This window comes from Prionailurus bengalensis, chromosome B2 (assembly GCF_016509475.1).
Source record: "Prionailurus bengalensis isolate Pbe53 chromosome B2, Fcat_Pben_1.1_paternal_pri, whole genome shotgun sequence".
Classification (NCBI taxonomy): Eukaryota; Metazoa; Chordata; class Mammalia; order Carnivora; family Felidae; genus Prionailurus; species Prionailurus bengalensis.
Genome location: NC_057349.1, coordinates 34,455,386 through 34,474,745, shown reverse-complemented (window position 1 = coordinate 34,474,745; position 19,360 = coordinate 34,455,386). Strand labels below are relative to the sequence as shown.

Below are 19,360 nucleotides of genomic sequence, written 5' to 3'. Positions count from 1 at the left end.
TCCACAGACTAAAACCAAGGTGTTGGTAAGGTCCTGCTCCTTCTGGAGGCCCCAGGGGAGTTATAGACCAGCTGTGACGTCTGGGGCATGACCTCCCATAGCTTAGTTTCCTCCTCTGGAAAACGTGGACAAGGATAGCCCTCCTTCCCAGGGCTTTTGAGGAATTTAATGGAGACAGCAGCTTTGAGGGCTGATGTCACTCACATTGATGGGCAGGGTGGATCGGCGCACGGGGCAGCACTGGTAACCCGCCACCACGTCTCTGGTAGGTCTCCGGTAAGGGAGCTGTTTGCTTTGTTTGCAGTGCAATGGAGCCCAGGAAGCATCTGTCAGGGAGGAGAGCCAGGTCTCTGGATAGGTCACAGAGCCCCAAGAAGGTCCGCCGGTGCTTCTCCCTGCCCACTACCCCCTCCAGGAGGATGCTTCACCAGGCAGCCAGCAATGGGAGCAGATGTCCCCAGAGCCCAGCTCAGTCTGTGGAAGCTCAGGATGCCACGGCCACAGCCCCCAGCCTGGAAGAGACCAGGGAGTTTCTTCCCACTGACCAGAGGCTGCCACAGGACACCAAGAAGGAAAAGACCCAGAGACGGGGCCAGCAGGGGTGGCTGAAGACCTTGATGAACTTCCTCCTGAGGACAGGCCCGGAAGAGCCCAAAGAAAAGGCCAGCCGGAAGGCAAAAGGGAAGGAGGGCCTCCCCAAGCCTGCAGAAACCCCAGAGGCACCAGGGGAGACAGCTCCGAGGAAGAAAGCCCACGACAAGAAGGCCAGTCGCAAGAAACACAGTCACAAGAAACATGTTGCTGAGGAAACCAAGGGGGCCCAAGATCAGGAGGCCGAAGGCCAAGAGATAGGGCTGCCCAAGATGTCTGCCGCCCCACGCCCTGAGGAGGCTGACCTGGGCCCAGCACCCAAGGGTGAGCAGACCATGCCTGGTAACCCCACTGCCCCAACCCCAAGGGCTAGGGTACTCTAAGCTGACTCCTCAAACCTTTCAACAGAGGGGACGTGGAAGTTGGGACAACCATCAGGGACAGCACCACCGTGAAATTTCTTTGAGGCAGAACAGCACGGTGGCTGAAAGCCTGAGGTCAGACCCCTGTTCCGCCACTCATTAGCTGTGTGACCTGGGGCTGGCGACATTCCTCCCCGAGCCTCGATATTTTTTTTTCGTCCATGAAATGGAGATGATAACAGTTGCTATCTCCTGGGTAGCCGTGGCCCAGAGCTGGCACGCGGAAGGTGCTCCGTTAAGTGGCAGCTGTTGTTGTTAAGTACTCTAGTTGAAGGAGCACAGACCAAGGAGAAATGGGAAGGCAGGGAGGGAGGTGAGGGGGGGAAGCTTAGCCCCCAGCATTGATCCCTGTGCGAGGACTGGGGATGGGGCCAGAGAAGTAGATAGAGCCATCCGCCCTGGAGGCCGGATCTATACTTGGCTATTTCCAGGATACACCTGCTCTGTGACCTTGAACAGATTGGTGCCCCTCTCAGAGACCTTTGGTTCTTCATTTGTAAAATAAGGAAGCTGGACCCGCCCCCCCCCACCTCCCAAGGTGCCTTTCTTCTTTGACTTTCAGGTCCTGGGGTTGAATGCCCCACAGGCACCTGGAGGGAGACAGAGCTTTGCCCTGTAGCTCTCAAAACTCTCCCTGTTCTTAATGAGAAGCATGTCTGGGTTGATGCCACCTCTTTTCAGATGGAAACCTTGGCAGGTTTCTGATTTTTTTTTTTTTTTCTTTTTGGTTAAGCCTAGTGCTGGCTGCAGCAGCCCATCCTGCTGTGAATTCTGTGTCATTTTATTGTGCTCACGAACAAAGTCAGAAAAATGTCACTGATGCCACTACTCCCATCCCCCACACATACGCTTCCTTTCATCTTTCTTCCAGGTGGGAAAGGTTCTGGTCTCCACCAGTCCTTGCTCATTGAAGCTGGGGGTCCTGCAGCATCCGAGGTTTCTTCTCAAGCCACAGGTCATCGGCCGGAAGAGGAACTCAGAAAGCTTGACCGTGAGTCCTCATCTTCCTAGTGTCCTCTTGCCCCGCAGCCGGGGAGGGGGCCGTTACCAAATGAGATGGATTGTTCTGGATGACTGCTTGCACCTTGGATGGTCCCTCTCAAAATGCATGTACTGATCTTGCTCCTTCTGGCGCTTCTGGTCACATTTACTTATTTTAGAGTTTCACAGAAGGGAGTCTCAGGAATTAGAACGGCCACTGGCAAATGTTCCTGCCTTATGTGTTAATGAGCATGGGACTTTTTTTAGTCTTTCGAGATTTATGGAAGGAATGTGATATGGAGGAATATAGAACTTATATATATTTTTAAATAGATGCCAGCGTGGAATAGCTCTATGCACACGCCTATACTCACAATCGTCGACCGGAGGCCAATATTGGCTTCGGAATTGTGTGCGTGTGTGATTTTGTGGCTGAACCATTTTAAGGAAAATGATCCCTCGTCCTTAAATATGTAAGCACACATCTCCGAGAAATGACTACAGTGTCACGCACAACCACAATGCTGTTATTGCCCCTAATAAAATCGATAATGAATGCTCTACTAATCTAATTCCCTATAAGGAAGGGGCGTATTTTAAGAGATGTCAAACATCTATGCATCTGTCAGAGAGTAACTAAAAGGCATTTAGTTGGCTATTTTGCAGGCTGTTTATTTTGCATGCTGTTTTTTCAGACGAGAGAAGTCAGCTGGTAGACTGAGACAAGGAACAAAAGCCAAGCGGGATTTATAAATGAGAGAGAGGTGAGGGGTGAAAAAATCTGCAGTCCAGGGACCAGGGAGCCTTAAACAAACCTTTTCTGTAAACGGATCAGCTGGCAGGTAGCAGAGGCAACTCTGGGCCTATTGTCTTTGGATCAGTCAGCCGGGATATCAAAGAAAACCATTCATGTTGGTTGTGGTTTCTCTGTAAAGATGTGGTGTGAGGCATCGATGCGGCAGGCTGTCCGTGTCAGGCCTGCTGGGGACCCTCTGCCCTGCACCTTGGTGTCGCTGGGTCTCTACCATTTCCCCTCCCGGAATTTTGCAGCGTTAGCCTTGTAAAGTATCTCCAAGCAGAGTTCCTTGATGGCCTGACAGCCTGCTGAGGGAAGCGGGGACAGGGATCATGATTCACACTTCACAGGGAAGGAGACGAAGGCACAGAGAGGTTAAGAGACTTACTCAAGGTCACACGGCTGGCCGAACCCAAAGCAGATATTTACAAATCCGTAAAGGTCAGAGGAAATAATGGGGTCACAGGTTGAATGCTTGAAGGACTGACCTGAAATTGCCTGGGTAAAATTTTGCGCTTTGGCCTCCCGCCCTTTCCCTGTGGATCTCCCAAGCCTCTCTCAGAAGGACTAGCTCCTGGGACATGGTGCTTTTCGTCACTTCCATGGCCTAACAGCATCCTCACTTAATAGAGACTCAGTTGATCTCAGAAGTTCAAGACAGTCATTAATTAGAAAGAGTTCTCGGGGCATCTAGAAAGATTAACTGGGTGCATTTACTTTTTTCCAGAGGATAAAATCATCAAGATGATAGTGGAATTCCTCCAAAAAGTGGGAGACCAGTGGGAGGAAGAGGTAAGGAGCAAACGGTCTGCGTAGACCCCCCCTCCATTCCCCCCCTCCCCCCGGGGGGCTCGCTGCTTCCTCCTCCTCCTCCTGCTCAAGGCCCGCTTGCCCAGTGCTCCCCAGCTCTAGACTCTGTCACCTCCCTCACCTGGGGCCACCACGAAGCATTTGGCTGCTCTTTAGCTGTTTCTCAGAGAGCCTTCCCCTCTCCTCAAGGTCAAGGGCCCGACCCAACGGTTTCTCTCATTTCTCCCACAGCAGCTTCAAGCTCCTCAACCAGAGGTGGTTGTACAGATTCCAGTGTCATTTGACAGGAAGAAATTCCAAGAGAAAAAGTCTAGCTTCAAGAGAGCGTTTTCTCATAAGAAACATGGCTCTGAGGAGGCTAAGAGAGCCGGGCCTGCAGACGTTTCCAGCCCGGAGTCCCGGCCACCCAAGAGGCCCAGCTTTCTCCCCCTGTGTGTTGGGGGCCATCAGCCCTCCACCTCCAGCAGCCCTGGTGAGCAGGCTCAGGGTTACCATAGCAACACTGCAGCTGCCTCCAGCTCTGGAACCTTCTGCGGGGCTGGAATCGGCCATTGGAAGGGCAGCCCTCCTACTTCTGACTTTTGCTCTGCTCTGAGCAGCGTGGGGAGGGCAGTAGGGAGGAGAAAGGGATGTCAGCAGGTCACCTCCCTACACGAGACCTCTCTGGGCAGTCCAGCTAAGCCCCCCGTGGAAATTGTGCCGAGGAATCCCCTAGCCCTCCTCATCTCTCCACAGCCTCAGCTGCTGTACCCCGGCAGGGGGCAGCTGTGCAGGAAGGAACCACAGCCTGGGAGGCAGGAGGCCTGAGTTCCGACCTGTACTTTCTACCTCATTCCCCATCTCCGTGCCTGACTCAGTCTCCTCACCTGTAAAATAAGACACTTCCCTACTGTGTGTCTATACTCAACCGGTTTTCATAGCCGTATCATTATCCCCATTTTCCAGATGGGGGAGCTGAGGCTTGGGGAGGTAAAACAAATGTGTTCAAGGTTCTGTGGCCCACCAGTGATGGAACCCGAGCTACAGAGAGAAAGGATCATCCTGGGTGCCAGGGAGGAACAGCCTAGCCGCTTAGCCTGGCCAGGGGAATTTACATTTTAATTTTTTTTTTCAACGTTTTTATTTATTTTTGGGACAGAGAGAGACAGAGCATGAACGGGGGAGGGGCAGAGAGAGAGGGAGACACAGAATCGGAAACAGGCTCCAGGCTCCGAGCCATCAGCCCAGAGCCTGACGCGGGGCTCGAACTCCCGGACCGGACCGCGAGATCGTGACCTGGCTGAAGTCAGACGGACGCTTAACCGACTGCGCCACCCAGGCGCCCCGGGAATTTACATTTTAAAAAGGAGCCCCCGCGGTGGAATTTCCGGCCACAACTGGAGATACCTTCATGCAGGGGGATTCTGGCCCTGCTGCATTACTTCGTGCCATGGAATCAGGCATTTACTCTCCAAGCCAAGATGCCGGAGGGATGAGCTTGCCAGGGAAGGGAGGAGAGGAGGGCAAAGCCCAGGAAAGCCAGTTGTAAAGAGGTGCAAAGGGGCAAGGGAGCTAGGTCTGGGCCAGTACATCAGAACTTTGACCCTGACCCACAGCTCACCTCTGTCCCAGCAAGGCCTTTGCATGATCTAGCCATGGGGTGAACTCTGGAACCTCTTCTAACTTGTGTGTTAGTTAACACCCTCACCCTGATTAAACACACCCGCCATTTCATCTTGCTTCTCAGGCTCGGAGGAACCCAAAGTCCAAGAGGTCCTGCCTACAGACAGCGGGGGTCTGAGTCCCTTGGAGCTTTCCACCCCAGCAGGGAGCCAGGGACCCGAAGAGGACTTGCAGGCGAACAGAGCTTTGGAATTCAGTTAGTACCCCCTCCTTTTCTCAGACACCCCTCGGAAATCATCCGGCCTGACCCCATACTGACCCAGAGAGAGGCAGTAACCTGGCCTTGACTTCCTCTGGGGGCCGCAGGCCGGGAAGGGGCAGTGTGGGGTCCAGAGCACAGACCCCTGTCTTACTCGAAGTGAGCCTCAGCAGTAAAATCACAACAGTGAGGACGCCCTCCTCGGTGAGGCCGGCACAGGCCATGCCAGGAAAGCCTTGGCCCGTGGCAAGGGCTCTGTAGATGATGTGATCTTTAGGGCGTGGGTTTGCATTGGACTCTGACCTCTTCCATCTGTGTGAACTTGGATGAGTTACTTCATCTCTGGTCTCAGCGTCCTCAACTGCGAGATGAGGGTAATACCAGTTCCTAGATCCTAGAGTCCTCGGAGGCGCTAATGGAATTAATGCTGATAAAGCAGTTAGAGCAGTTAATAAGCTATTTAGAGCTAATGAATGTTACCTGCCATTTACTGCTATTATTGTTGTGGTTGTGTAGCCCTGTAGCCTGGGGAGAAATTGAGAGGCTGGGGGGGGGGGGGGGCGGGCGGTGGGTAGGGGCCACAGGAGGGAAACACCACAAATGGCAGCTGCTGATGCTATTACTAATCCCTTACCCTGGCTAGAGAGTAGGGTAGGGGCAGCAAGAGAGAGGGAGAGAGAGAATCCCCAGCAAATTTCCAAAAGAGAATCCGATGCAAGGCTCAATCCCATGATTTTTTTTTTTATTTTCATTTAAAAAAAAAATTGTTTTTAGTGTTTATTTATTTTTGAGAGAGAGAGAAAGACCAAGCGCAAGCAGGGGAGGGGCAGAGAGAGAGAGAGAGAGAGGGAGACACGGAATCCAAAGCAGGCTCCAGGCTCCGAGCTGTCAGCACAGAGCCTGACGCGGGGCACGAACTCACGAATCGTGAGATCATGACCTAGGTCGAAGTCGGACGCTTAACCGACTGAGCCACCCAGGTGCCCCTGAAGATACTTTCGAAGATCTACTTCCCCCACCCAACCTCCCCATCCTATCTTACCTGCTTTTCACAGAAAATGTGCCTTGAAGGGGAACTGAGAAGGGCCCCTGTTCTAAGTAGAAGAGGACGGTGCTGGGTGAGGGGACTTTTGGGGACCAGGCCTTTCCACATGGCCTTGAGGCGCCTTCTCCTGGAGGCAGCGGCCTCCGCGCTTAAGGGTGGAGTTATTTTCCTCACACTTAAAGTGGCACATCTGGGTGTTCGCTGACCAATGGAGAAGTGAACGTATTGCAGCTCTGCCCTCAGGCCACTTCCGAGGAGTCTGAGGTGTCCGCAGGCCAGGGCCTGGGACACCCAATAAGTGCAAGCTCATTAGCACCTGGAGACCTGTGAGAATCAGCCAGGAAGCCACTTGGGCCTCAGGAAGTGAGGACTGACCGGAGAAATGCTTTGCTCCATACTAAAGTGCAAGCAAACGTTTTGTTCTTTTTTAGGAGAATTCATCCAGAAGATCATTGCCCTACTCCAGGATGCGGAAGAGCAGGGGGGAGAGGTGAGGAAGACACTCCCCACGTAGATCTTGACCCTCACTATGAGCACCCCCACCCCCGCCTGGCATAATAACTTCCCTGCCCTCCCCCATGCTACATCTTTCCAGAGCCTGGCTCCTGTCACTCCTCCTTCCCCAAGCCCCCACCCCCACCCCCATCGCTGCCGGCCACTCTTGCTCTGGCCAGACCGCACCCTCTGCTCCCCAGCGGGTCTCAGTTTGTTTCAGGGGGTGCTGGTGTCCTTCCCCGGCTCACTCACAATCTCCTCACGGTCGGGGCCCTGGCTCAGTTTTTCTCATCTCCCCCGCAACAGCTTCGAGTCCAGGAACCAGAGGTGGCTGTAGAAAACCTGTCCCCAGCCTACAGAAGGAGATCCCAAGAGAAGAAGTCCAGCCTCAGAAAAGCCTTTTCTTATAAGAGACATGGCCCCAAGGAGCCCAGGAGAGCGGGGGCCGCAGGTGCTGCCAGCCCGGAGTCCCGGCCGCCCAAGAGGCCCAGCTTTCTGCCCCTGTGTGTGGGGGGCCATCAGCCCTCCACCTCCAACAGCCCCGGTAAGCAGGCCCCGCGTGGCCATGGTCACAGAGGCTGCCTCTGGCCCCAGGCCTCCTCCAGGGCGGGCTTGGCCAGCTTCGTGGCCTCTGCTTCAGGCTTGACTCTCTTGCTCTCGGCTCCGGGTGGGGCAGGGAGGTGTGGGAGGGCTGCAGAGAGGAGGGGACCGCTGGCTGCCAGCTGGACTCACCACCCACAACACATGCCCTCCCTCCACCCATACAAAAACACACCAACACTTAAAAACAAATGCCGTTTGGGGCGCCTGGGTGGCTCTGTCCGTTAAGCCTCTGACTCTGGATTTCGGCTTGGGTCATGATCTCACGGTTCGTGAGCTCGAGGGCCGCATAGGGCTCTGCTGAGAGCAGGGAGCCTGCTTGGGATTCTCTCTCTCCCTCTCTCTCTGCCCCTCCCCTGCTCATGTGCATGCTCTCTCTCTCTTCCTCTCTCTCTCTCTTGCTCTGTCAAAATAAATAAACACTAAAACAATAACAACAACAAATGCAGTGTGAGAGCAGCACATCGGTTTATTGGCTTAAGGGCATCAGACTCACCCGAAAGCTAAGGAGGAAACACAGACCCGGGTCTCATGAAGTAGGATATGGCCTGGGCCTCTGCTTTTTCACCACTGCCAAGTGTGAGGTATACAGTGATTCCCTTGACATTTATGGAGTGCCTACTGCATGCCACGCTCACACATGGGGTCTCGTTCAGCCCACTTACAGCCTGGTGAACTCAGTCTTGTTATTCCCATTCGACAGATGGAGAAAGTGAGGTTCAGACAGGCTTAGTGATTCAGTAAAGCCTCACAGAGTCACGGGGAAGTGGGCTCATTTAGGGGGATCTTGGCAGGCCTGCTTTCTTTCCTCCTGGACTGTGAGGAGGCAGAGGGGGCTGGGGCAGAAAAGAGGAATGAGATTTCCAGAGGGGGTAAAGAAGGCCCCGTGAACGCCTCTGAGGCGGGCCCAGGGGGCTGCGGGCTTGCTGAGGAGCCTGGGAAACCAGGACCCCGTCTGGTGCCAGTGTCTTTGGATGGTTTCTTGTCAGAACCTGGACCCCGTGATGGACTTGTGGATTTGAAACAGGCACAAAACACACTCACACCATCTCCTTTCTGCCCTCAGACCTGGAAGATGTCGAGTTCCAGGAGTCCTCGCCTGCAGAAGAGACACCTGTGGGATCCTCCGACGCGCCCTCCCAGACCAGAAGTCACCAGCCAGAGGCGGGACCTCAGCCAGACGGAGTGTTCGAATCTAGTTAGTATACACCCTGCTCTCTCCTGGGTCAGCTGGCCTAGGACTTCTTTTTGCATGGGTCTGACAGGCTGAATTCCAGTAGAGACTGGGAAGGCTGGGGAGACACTGGCAGGGCAGGGAGGAGGCAGGGTTGGCCTTTCAACGGGGGCTCTTGGGGCAGAGTTGCAGATGGAGAGTTCTCTTCTCGTAGAGAACCCTGTCTGCTCGGTGGGATGTAACTTCGGTGGGCTTGCTTGAATGTTTCATATCCAATTCCTGCCTTGCCCTGGGTCTCATAACCAGTGGCGGACTGGCAAACAGGCTGAGGGTGGGTGTTGGGCGGGGGCAGGAGGGGAGCCCTGATTTGTAGCGTTTGCAGATTGCTGTGATGTAAATATTCCCACCGTGGCTGATTTCAAGCTGCCAACAGTTGATCACAAAAGGTCCACAAATATCCTGAATGCTTGCGATTAGGTCTTGGTGCAGGCAGCCGCGTGCGTGTGGCCCTTTACAGCCCGGACCGGTGGGTGTGTTCCTGTGGCATCTGTGGCTGTGGCGTTCCCCCGCCCCCCCCCCCCTGCTTTCTGATGAGCTGCTCTGGGCCCCCGCTCCCATTCCTGACCACGCCACTCTGTAGCCTGGACCGGGGACACTGGGAGGTCTCAGGTTCCCCATCTGTCGAATGGAGCTGAGGTGACGCTCAACTGGCCGACATCCTTTCAGTTTCTATACAACAAACTCAGATAAAGCTTTCACTCTCCAGCCCCAGTTTCGGGGAAGATTTTTCTTTGCCCTTCGAAACGAATCTGTGTGCTGTGCTTTAGAGACAAAGTGCCGTCTGTGATGGATGTGTTGTTGCGGAACCTGTCAACAGCCCCTGAATCCTTCTTTGTTTTCCTTAGAGGAGCTGGTCATCCAGAATCTGGTGGCCCTTCTCCAAGAAGTGGATGGCCAGTTGGGGGAGCAGGTGAGGAGTGCTCGGTACCCCCAAGGCTGAGGCCTGAGTTCAATCCCTATCCCTGCATCCAGGTGACCTTGGGCATGTCCCTCAACCTCTCCTTCCACGCTTTTAGATTGTCCTCTCCTGCTAGATAGCCTGTGGCCTCACAGATAGACTGAAAACCTCACAGTCTCCTTGGAGAGAGCAAGAGAGATCGCATCTGAAGTGGCAGAGATGAGCACAGGCCGTGGACGGGTCATGAGCATAGCGGACGCTGTGGGTACCTCGCCTTCCCGCCACAGTGCACGCCGGCCCACCTCGCCGCTGCCGGCACCCGCATCCTTTGGCCTGAGGACCGGCCCCTAGAACCATTTTATCACCCACGTGGGAGGCCAGAATGATCCCCCCCCACCTCCCGAGAAGCAGCCCTCAGCCAATGGCTCATGGAAGCTGGTGTATACATAACTCAGGCCCCTTGCCCCTCGTAGGGCTAACTCTGAGGAGTGTGCTCTACGCGGGCTCCCGGAGAGCCCTGTGAGGAACACGCTCAGCAGCCAGTCTGCGTGGGCTGCCTTCCCCTCCGACCCCAGATCTCCATTCCCCCATCGCTGTTTCCCAGCATCACTACCTGCACCCGAGCCCTCGTCTCTGGGGGAGCGCAACCTGGGACACTTAGGTATTGAGAGGAGGCGACTTAAAGTGAGAGCGAAAATTCATCCAACATCCACTCTGCGTGAGACATTTGACATCAGCTGGCTCATTTCCTCCCCTTCCCCCGACAACACTGCGTGCGGGTGGGGGTATCGTTCCTGCCATTTAACACATGACTAAACAGAGGCTCAGAGAAGTCACAGAGCGAGGAAATGCCGTTGAAGCGTCCGTTATACAAAGACCTGCACTTTTTTTTTTTTTTCCCCACCGTGTCCTGCTGCTTGGAGGTGAACCTCACAGAACAGATTCTGAGAGGCTAGAGGAAGCATTTAACAAGGAAGCTCATCCCAGGGACGGGAGGTGTCCAGCCCAGTCTGGGCTCGTGGCGTTGAAGGGGCGGGGGGCAGTTGGGGGAAGGGGGCTACCTGCCAGCAACACTGACGGCCCGCCTTCATTTCTGCTTCCAGATCAGGCGACATCCCAGCTTCAAGAGGTTTTTCTACAAGGTCTCGGACTCCTCCCTCAGGAAGCTGGCAGCCACCCTGCACAGCCAGAAAGCCCGCCCTCCTGAGCTGGGCAGGAACCTCACCAAGACACCCTACCAGCTTGCCTTTGGCTTCACCAACAAATTTGCCAGCAACAATAGCCACGCCGTCTTCAGCCTCATGGGCCTGTGCTACAGCCACGCCGGTTACACCCACTTCCCGTACAGGGAGGCCCAGCAGGTGAGAAAGAGCCAGACGGCACAAGCGAAGACAAGTCCAAGATCCCAACAGGATCCTCTCACCGTCCCCTCCCCTCCCCTGCTGAGTTCTACGTTGGCTTGTTTTCCCGGTGGAAGCTCCTTAAGACCTTTGACCTCTCTTTCCTCAGCTTTATTTTCTTTGCCCAGATATGGGGTTATTATGGAGAATTTGCCCTCTAGGTTGGGTTAGGCAGTAGCTTATGGAGTTTTTGTGAGAGACATTATAGAAACATCAGTTCTGATATCCTCGGTGGCCCTAACTCCATCTCCTGGTTTTACTAACCATTCATCCACTCATCCATCCATTCATTCATTTAACCAAAAGGTGTTAAGAGCCTCCACCGTGCCTAGCTGTGCAAGGTGCCGTGAGAGCCTGAGGATGGTTCTGCTATAGAGAAAGACAGAATGTTTACTGATGACAAAATTAAGTATCAGCAAAATGCCGGGTTAGTGGTCGCTGAGGCCAATGAAGTGATTGGTCCTGGAAGCCTCCCAAAATCTATGTCAAAAGGCGTAGATTTTTGCCCTTGGAGGATGGCGAGGAGAAAGAGGGGGAGAAAGGGCCAGGAGAGCACTGCAGGCAGGAGGTAGTGAGTAAAGGTCCAGAGGTGACAGCTGATGTGCTGTGTTGATACGTTAAATTAGGAGCCTGTTGTTACTAGAGTAGGACCCACAAGTAACTGGGCTATGGCTAAAACCTATGTTCTTTTTCTCCTCCCAGAACATCACAAATCCTGAGAGCCAGAGTCCAGATTAAGAGCTGTGCTTTGCGCTCAAGTTCCCTTGAGCTATCAAACAATGGCGGCTTTGACCGGGAGCCTCTGAAGATGCCTCACGATAGCCCAATCCAGTGCTTCACAGACATGAATGAAGACGAGAGTGGATGGCCACCTGTGTCCCTGAGCCCTTGTGGGCTCTCTGAGACTGAGATACACAAAGCGTTCTTAACTGGAGGCGGAGGCCATGTTAACGGAAGGAGCTGGGGAGGTGGGAGACCAGAGCTCCGCCGGCTGACCTGCCCCAAACTTGCTGCGAGACCCTGTACTTGTGTGCCCTCCTCTCCAGACCTTGGATTCTGGGCAAGACTATGTGACCCATCAGACCCCTTCTGACTCTATCATGCTGAAATCTCCCCAAAGGGGGGCCATCGGTGCTTTCACTCTGTGGCCAAATACACCCCACAGAGCTGGAGACAGTCTTTAAGTCCTCGTTGGATGCATGAACGAATGAGGGAGAGAGCTCCTGAGATCGCTCCTGAGATCCAGGCAATCCTGCCAGGCATTCCTTGGGAGGCCTTGGTCCTCCACTGGAATTGTGGAACCAGTCATTCTATCTCTAAATTGGGGTTTAGGGAGGAAATGGGGAGCTACCTTGACTCAAGCCTTTGCATTTTGGGGCTAACCCTAATACCGACGTATGTGCCCTTTTCACATTCATGTGTTTTCTTGCTCCACAGGGGCCCAAATCATGCCCCACTATCACGCGGAAGTGCTGCTGGCATTTTTAAAATGTTAATTTCAAATGAGTCGTAGTTTTTTAAAATAAATTTTTGTTTCGTCTCTCACCAGAGTGCCCAAAGGATTCATGCATTTAAACAGATGTGCATCTATATGCAACAAATAATGTATTCAGTGCACCAATGGTACTTAATGCCCATATGGATTTGTAGACGCCTCTCAGGAAGTCTGCAGGCCTCAGATAGAGAAGACCTGCGGATTGGGGATCCCTGGCCTCTCAGAATCCTTCCACGCCTGTGTCCCAGAATTCTTTGTTCAGAGAAATGAAGCTGATGCCTTGCACCTCTCCCATATCATGCCTTGCCGAGAGTCAGTGAGAAGATGAATGTGAAGAGTTCTGAAAATTACATAGTGCCTTGTCCATGTATGGTGTTATTATAGTTACGATCTGGGTAGTTTTCAGGAAATGAGGGAAGACTTTAAGGTGGATTGCCATGGATGGTTGCACGGACGTGCACTGCTCAAGAACACCATACCCCAGGAAGTGCTATTCACTTCCTAGACATTGTAGATTTGTAGATTTATGATAATAGGTTTCTGCCTGATGGCAGTAAAATGTCTTGAGAAAGGGCTCCTTTTTATTTTTGCACAAAGGTGAAGTGTGGGCTGTTGGAGGCTCTGCCTTCTACAAAGCTGAATAGTTTGAACAGCTTGGCTCACATGGGCAATTTGCCACATGTCCATTATGTGCACGCGTGCCCAACAGGGCTATGCACATAGCCCTTGGACACTGCCTGGAACATACGGTCATAGGGGAGAGGGTGTTAAAATATGGACTCACCGTTGTTACCCTTGGTAGATACTCTATTGCTATATTGAACATTCACTGATCTCTGTGGGGTAAGGCTGGGGAGAGGGGTGAAACCTAGGGCAGAGAGGCCTTGGGCACTCAGATGGGACTGGCCTCAAACCTGAGGCAAAGTTTTAGGAAGTTCAACCAAGCATATTCTGGAAAGTCATTTTCTTTTATTGCTGCTTCGGAGGAGGTGGGGGAGAGGTGAGCTATTTATGGATTTCGTTTAGACAGTGTTCAAGAACACGGCCCCCAAATGTGAAGGATCAGAACCAGGTCTGACATGAGGGTCAGGAACCTTCTGTACATGGTTTCTTATTTAGAATGATGTTCTTTAAGCTATGTGACTATTTGGTATGAGTTCCCGATGCTGGCATCTGAGTCTCATTTTTGTACTGTGTTATTTAAGCAAATAAAGAAATTGATTTGCACAAAGGTCTCATCTGGATTATTCGCAGTGGTGGCAAGATGGGAGCCCACCCGCCCCAACTAGGCCAGTCTGGCGCCTGCAAGGCTGTGAGGGTCCGCCCCCTTGTCCCCGCCTGGGGGCCATCTCTGGTTGTTCCCCAGGTGTCCCGTCCTTGAGCGCCAACTTGCTAAGACAGTAATGAAGTGCCCTGGGCATCAGGAGACCTGGGTTTTAGTCCAGCCTCCCACAGGCTGAGGGATGTCAGGTACATGATACTTGCCCTCTGGACCCGACATCCTACAACTCTGGGACCCTTAGGATGACAGTTAATTATATGTCCAGGAAAATCTGGGCCAGTCTCGATTCTATACCGTCTGTTTTACTAAGTCTCTAATTTTGGCCATTCAGAACCAGGGTAAAAATGGACAGAATACAGTGTCTGCCTTTTGGTCCAGAGAATGTGGTCTCTGCTGGAAGGCATCGAAGGCCTCCTCTCCCCTCTCTCAGATAACACAGGAGTCTTTCCAGGGGCTGCCCGGGGAGGGCGACCCTCTGGTGTGCATAGCTTGTCTTCTTTCCAAACCACTTTCCGCTTCCAACCCTTGAAGCCTCACTGTCATGCTCTGAGGAGGGCAGAAGAGGGCAGCGCCTCACTTCATAGATGAAAAAAGCTCAGAAGGGGCAGGTGCCTCGTGCAAGGTCACGTAACCACCTCCAGACAGAACCAGGCCAGGACCCAGCTCCCAGAACCCCCGTTTTAGGGCCTCTCCTTGTTGTCTAATCCATTAGTTCTTTTTCCCAACCAATACTTATTGAGCATTTACTATGTGCCAGGTCTGATCTAGCTCTATGGAAAAAACAAACGCAGAAGGCACGACCCCTGCCCTTGGGATGCTCGTGGACCTCGCTAGCTATGGGAATCTCGTGCCAGTAGGAATGTAGGAGCGTGGGACACCATTGCGTGAGGGTGGGGCTCCCTCCACTCACACCACAGAGGCTTTCAAGAGCACCGAGGTGCATGGGACACCCTGCTGCTTCGAATCGCTTTCAAAAGGTGGGTAAGTGACATCAGGACTTTTAATTAACCTAATTTCTGACCCTGAGAAGTCAGGAGGCTCAGTGAGTCAGAGATAATGGGGTCAGCCAAGACCTGGTTGAGTTCGGGATGTTAGCTGAGTTACAGGGAGGGCAGAGCCTCAGGGGTTATTTGGACGTGCTTGTTTGGAAAACCAGAGTGTGCTCTGCCCTTGACCTCCACACCAGTGAGACCTCCAATTTCGAACCACAGTGACTGACACATCAAAAACCAATCCACTAGTATTGGCTTTAAAAAAAAAAAAGAAAGATAAGGAGAAAGGAACTAATTGGAGTTGCCAAATTTAGCAGATAAAAATATGGGTGGCCTAGTTAAATTTGAATTTCAGATACACAACAAATAATAGCAATACTGGGGCCATACTCATGCTAACTATTCATTGTTTCTCTGAAATCCAAATTGAACAAGATGTCCTGTATTTTATCCAGCGGCCCTGAAACCAACGCAAGAACAATTCTCTTAATTGCCTCCTAATGGGGAAAAGGGACACACGAAAAATGAAGGGAAATATACACAGGAATTTATTGATTCTAACTGTAACCTGACTCTAACAGAAGGGCATCTGGGCTCTGAATACAGGCTTTCAGGTAAAACAACAGTTAAGGTCATGTTCAGTTCCCCCTTGCACAGCAGGGCATAAGCATTCCCAAGTTGTGCGAGCCTGAAACCCCCCCCCCCCGCCCCCCTGGTTCACAGGTCTCAAGGGCTCTGGCCGCGCCCGCCTGCAAACCACAAGACCACTCCTGGGGGAGAGGCTAGGGGACCGCCGTGGACTTGTCTCTCCGCCCCCACATGGTCCCCAGGGCGCTCCCCTTGACTGGTCTGAGCCACAGACCTGGCGTAGGAAGAGGGTGCAAGAACACCGGAGATTTGATTCTTCCCAGCTTCTCAAAGATACAGTTAGATTCTTCCTGGCAGAATGTTCTAAAGGGAGCTTGTGTGGACTCCTGCTCCCTGACGTGGTCCTGTTAGATGTAGGCTCCTCCAGGCCCTCTTGCCACAGCCCCCTGCCCTCCGTGGCTAAAATTTGCATGCATCCTCCAGAGGCCCCAACCAAGCTCAGGGCTGTCTTCCACCCAGTCCTCTGGGGTTTGCATTCCAGGATTTGCAAAGCAAATACATCCGAGGCCGTGGGCAGCTCAGGCTTCCTTACTGGGCCTGGCTGGGGCTGGAAGCTATCCACGCTCCAGTGAGCAGCGGGGCTAATTTTTTTCTGGCTGGGTTGGAAAAATTGAGGCTGAAGTCTTTGCTGTGGAACATTTTAACTGAGGGGTGAACAGCAGACAGGGTCTGCCCTCGTGTTGCCCTCATGCTGGGGGATGGGAGGGGAAGGGACGTTTGGCCTCTGTGTCCTCTACAACCACACCAGGACTCAGGGAAGTCCAGGATGGCTGGCTCACACAGCCACACCACACAAGCCCTGGGGAGCTTATCATGACCTCGTGCCGGATCAGCTCCACGAGTGATTCCAGGGAGCAGCTGAGGCAGAGTCCGGTGGTTCTAAGTCAAGCCTTTGGGAGAGTGAGAGAATTAAAAACAAAACAAAGCAAAGCAAAAGAGCCTGATCTCTTGATGGGAAAGAGGAAGGTGCGTCCGTGGCTCAGTACCGCTCGATCCGCAAGGGTTTGGCCCTGTAGACTAGATTCTGGGAGGCCGGGGTCTGACACGGCCCCGTGTCAAAGAAGCGAAATCAGGCCGGGGCCGGGAGGATGTTTAGACAAGGAAGTGCTCGCCCAGGGGAATCAGGACTCTCCACACCAACAGGCTTGGTAGTGGGTAACACCTGGTCCCCAGAAGGCATAGGGTGAGGGGACTGCATCTGAGAGGTTTGGGGAGAAGGCTCTACCGTGGGGTCATCAGGTTCTCTCCCATTCCAGCTCAAGTTTTCTCTCTCGGCTCACAGTTTCCTAGAAAAAGGACAGAGATTCATCATTTCTAAGTCCCTCATCTAGGACGTTCCTCCCCTTATTTCCACTGAGAACATCCTTCACAGTTTCAAATGCCTCAGGCAGCCCCAAGCAAGTAGCCAGGCCCCATGATAGCCAACTGGATGCATAGAAATCGGAAATCTCAATTTATACCAGAAATCAGCCATCAGATCCCGCTTTATAATTACACGGGTCTTTTGCAAATGGAGAATTCCATTGACAGAGCAGGACTTGATAGGGGTGTTTGAGACATCATTTGATTTACAAAAGTCTGGTTAGTATTTGGTTTTGCAGGAAGGGGAAAGAGGTGGAGTGGCCTCCAGAGCGCTGAGTTCAGTCGTGCAGGCTGCACACTGTACAAGGCGACACTGCTAAGACAAAGGGTAAGCATTTCGTGGACATATTCATGCTGTGGCTTATTTCTACAGTTTTCTGCATGTTATTTGTACAGTTCTGTACCTTTGTACGTCATTCGTGCAGCTTTCTAGCAGGCGGCAGTCAACCGTTTTAACAAAACCAGTATATTATCACAATCTTCCAGCAGCCGGGAATCAAGTTCTCCAGGAAAGGGTACTGTTTTCCCAGTGCACAAGGCAATATATGGGCTAGTGTTGGCCTTGACTATGGCCAGGAAGAGGCAGGTGGGGTCAGAAAGGAAACTGGGCAGACAGCATCCCAGGACAGAGCAGGCAGTGCCTGGCTTCCAGGGTCACCCTGGGCAGTTCCACACCTCCGGGCAGCTGTATTCCTGGATCCGGCCTGTAGCTGTATTCCTGGGTCTGGGATGAGGCCTGTAGGTGACCCAAACTGTCTCGGACGTGGAGAGCAGAGAGAAGTCGAGTGGGCCGGGAGCAGACCTGGATGTGAGAAGCCAAGAAAGCCCATGTGAGGAGAAGTGAGACAGAAAGGGGGCTCTGCAAAGACCTGAGTTTCAAGGCCCCTTCCATGCGCTGTGTGACCCTGGCCAATCATTTGCCCTCTCGAGGAAATGGAGGCACTGGGACTAGGCCCCGTGACTTCCGATTCACTCCGGGGCTCCTTCTACCACTCAGTGACCAACCCCAAGACACTGGTGACAGATGACTCGGATCCTGGCTCTGCCGCCTACCTACTGTGTGACTTTGGACATGCTGCTTACCCTCTCGGTGCCACAATGCCTGGAACATAATAACTACGCTGGAAGTTTTAGCTATTGTCGTTACATTGACATTTGAATAGGGAGAAATTCCATAGGAACTCAAAGGAGCGGCTCTCTACTGGTAGAAATTGGAGGAGTGTGACAGCATGGGTAGCAGTTGAGAGGATGTGAGCAGCAATGAGCAAGAGGGACCTCTTCCTTTTCCACTTGTAGCCTGGAGGCAGTCCCTGGATTTCTCAACCCCTCTTGCCACTTTGAGACCAGTTACACAACCCAAATCAGACGACCACTGAACTCTTACTGGAAGAGAGACGCGGCTAGCAGTGGAAAGCTAGGCTGATACATATACATAGCCATGCCCCAGACTCCCTGTAACCTAAGCAGCAGCATCCCAGCCAACTCACAGGACTATGGAAGAGGAGAATAAACGTTTGTTTTATAATCCACTGAGAGTGTGTGTGGGAGGGGGGCATTGCTTGTTATATAGCATTATCGTAGCAGCAATAACTGACTAATACAATGAGCACCAGAATATGAACTTGAACATCTGATTTAAAAAACACAGGGGAGGGGTGCCTGGGTGGCGCAGTCGGTTAAGCGTCCGACTTCAGCCAGGTCACGATCTCACGGTCTGTGAGTTCGAGCCCCGCGTCAGGCTCTGGGCTGATGGCTCAGAGCCTGGAGCTTCTTTCCGATTCTGTGTCTCCCTCTCTCTCTGCCCCTCCCCCGTTCATGCTCTGTCTCTCTCTGTCCCAAAAATAAATAAACGTTGAAAAAAAAAATTAAAAAAAAATAAAAATAAAAAACACAGGGGAGAGAGAGTGAGAGAGAAGGAGAGAGATATTAACGTATATAACATCTACCTTGTAGCTTTTACTTACTTATTTATTTATTTTTTTAAAGTAGGCTCTAGGACCAACGTGGGGCTTGAACGCAAGACCCTGAGATCAAGAATCACATGCTCTACCGACTGAGCCAGCCAGGCGCCCCTTACCCTATAGCTTTTATTCTAGCCTCTCTTCTGTTTGTTGGGAGGAATATCAGTTGGGGGTCAGGAGTTTGCACGGGACTAGGCCATGGATGTGACAATGTCACTTGTGATTGTAGATTTCCTCTCTTTCTGGGTTGCTCCTCCTCTATGCCTAACCTTTTCGAGCATCTTTTTTTGACCCCCTACCCTGGTCTTTGAAGCTCAGAGTATGGATTTGCATGGAATTGCTTAAGACCGTCAATTGGTAAATTGCTTCCAGGCAGTTTCATAATCTGTTCTATAAAGGAACAACGCAGACGGAATGTGTGACCTACTGACAACAGTATTTCCCACAGCTGTGAATGTTGTTTTGTTTGTTTTTATCACAGGCTGCT

General features: G+C 52.5%; 2 protein-coding genes across 3 annotated transcripts in view; one reads left to right on the top strand and one right to left on the bottom strand.

Annotated features, from left to right (window-relative positions):
* Positions 1-217: 217 nt before the first annotated feature.
* On the top strand, positions 218-11,871 carry BNIP5 (BCL2 interacting protein 5). The gene is made up of 11 exons (XM_043593157.1): positions 218-915; positions 1,885-2,004; positions 3,518-3,582; positions 3,757-4,072; positions 5,327-5,458; positions 6,938-6,996; positions 7,284-7,545; positions 8,668-8,799; positions 9,681-9,745; positions 10,837-11,190; positions 11,836-11,871. Exons 1-11 carry the CDS (start codon positions 309-311, stop codon positions 11,869-11,871), a joined length of 2,148 nt encoding a protein of 715 aa, XP_043449092.1. The 5' UTR covers positions 218-308.
* A 3,556-nt stretch (positions 11,872-15,427) lies between these two features.
* Positions 15,428-19,360, bottom strand: part of PNPLA1 (patatin like phospholipase domain containing 1) — a 49,269-nt gene continuing 45,336 nt past the window's right edge. The window contains exons 9-10 of one of the 2 annotated variants that reach the window (XM_043592981.1): positions 17,588-17,714; positions 15,428-16,836 (exon numbers count right to left, since the gene is read on the bottom strand). In XM_043592981.1, the coding sequence (XP_043448916.1) occupies positions 16,786-16,836; positions 17,588-17,714 (178 nt within the window). In that variant the 3' untranslated portion in view covers positions 15,428-16,785. The remainder of the gene's footprint in view (positions 16,837-17,587; positions 17,715-19,360) is intronic. The other variant, XM_043592982.1, reaches the window with a different exon arrangement.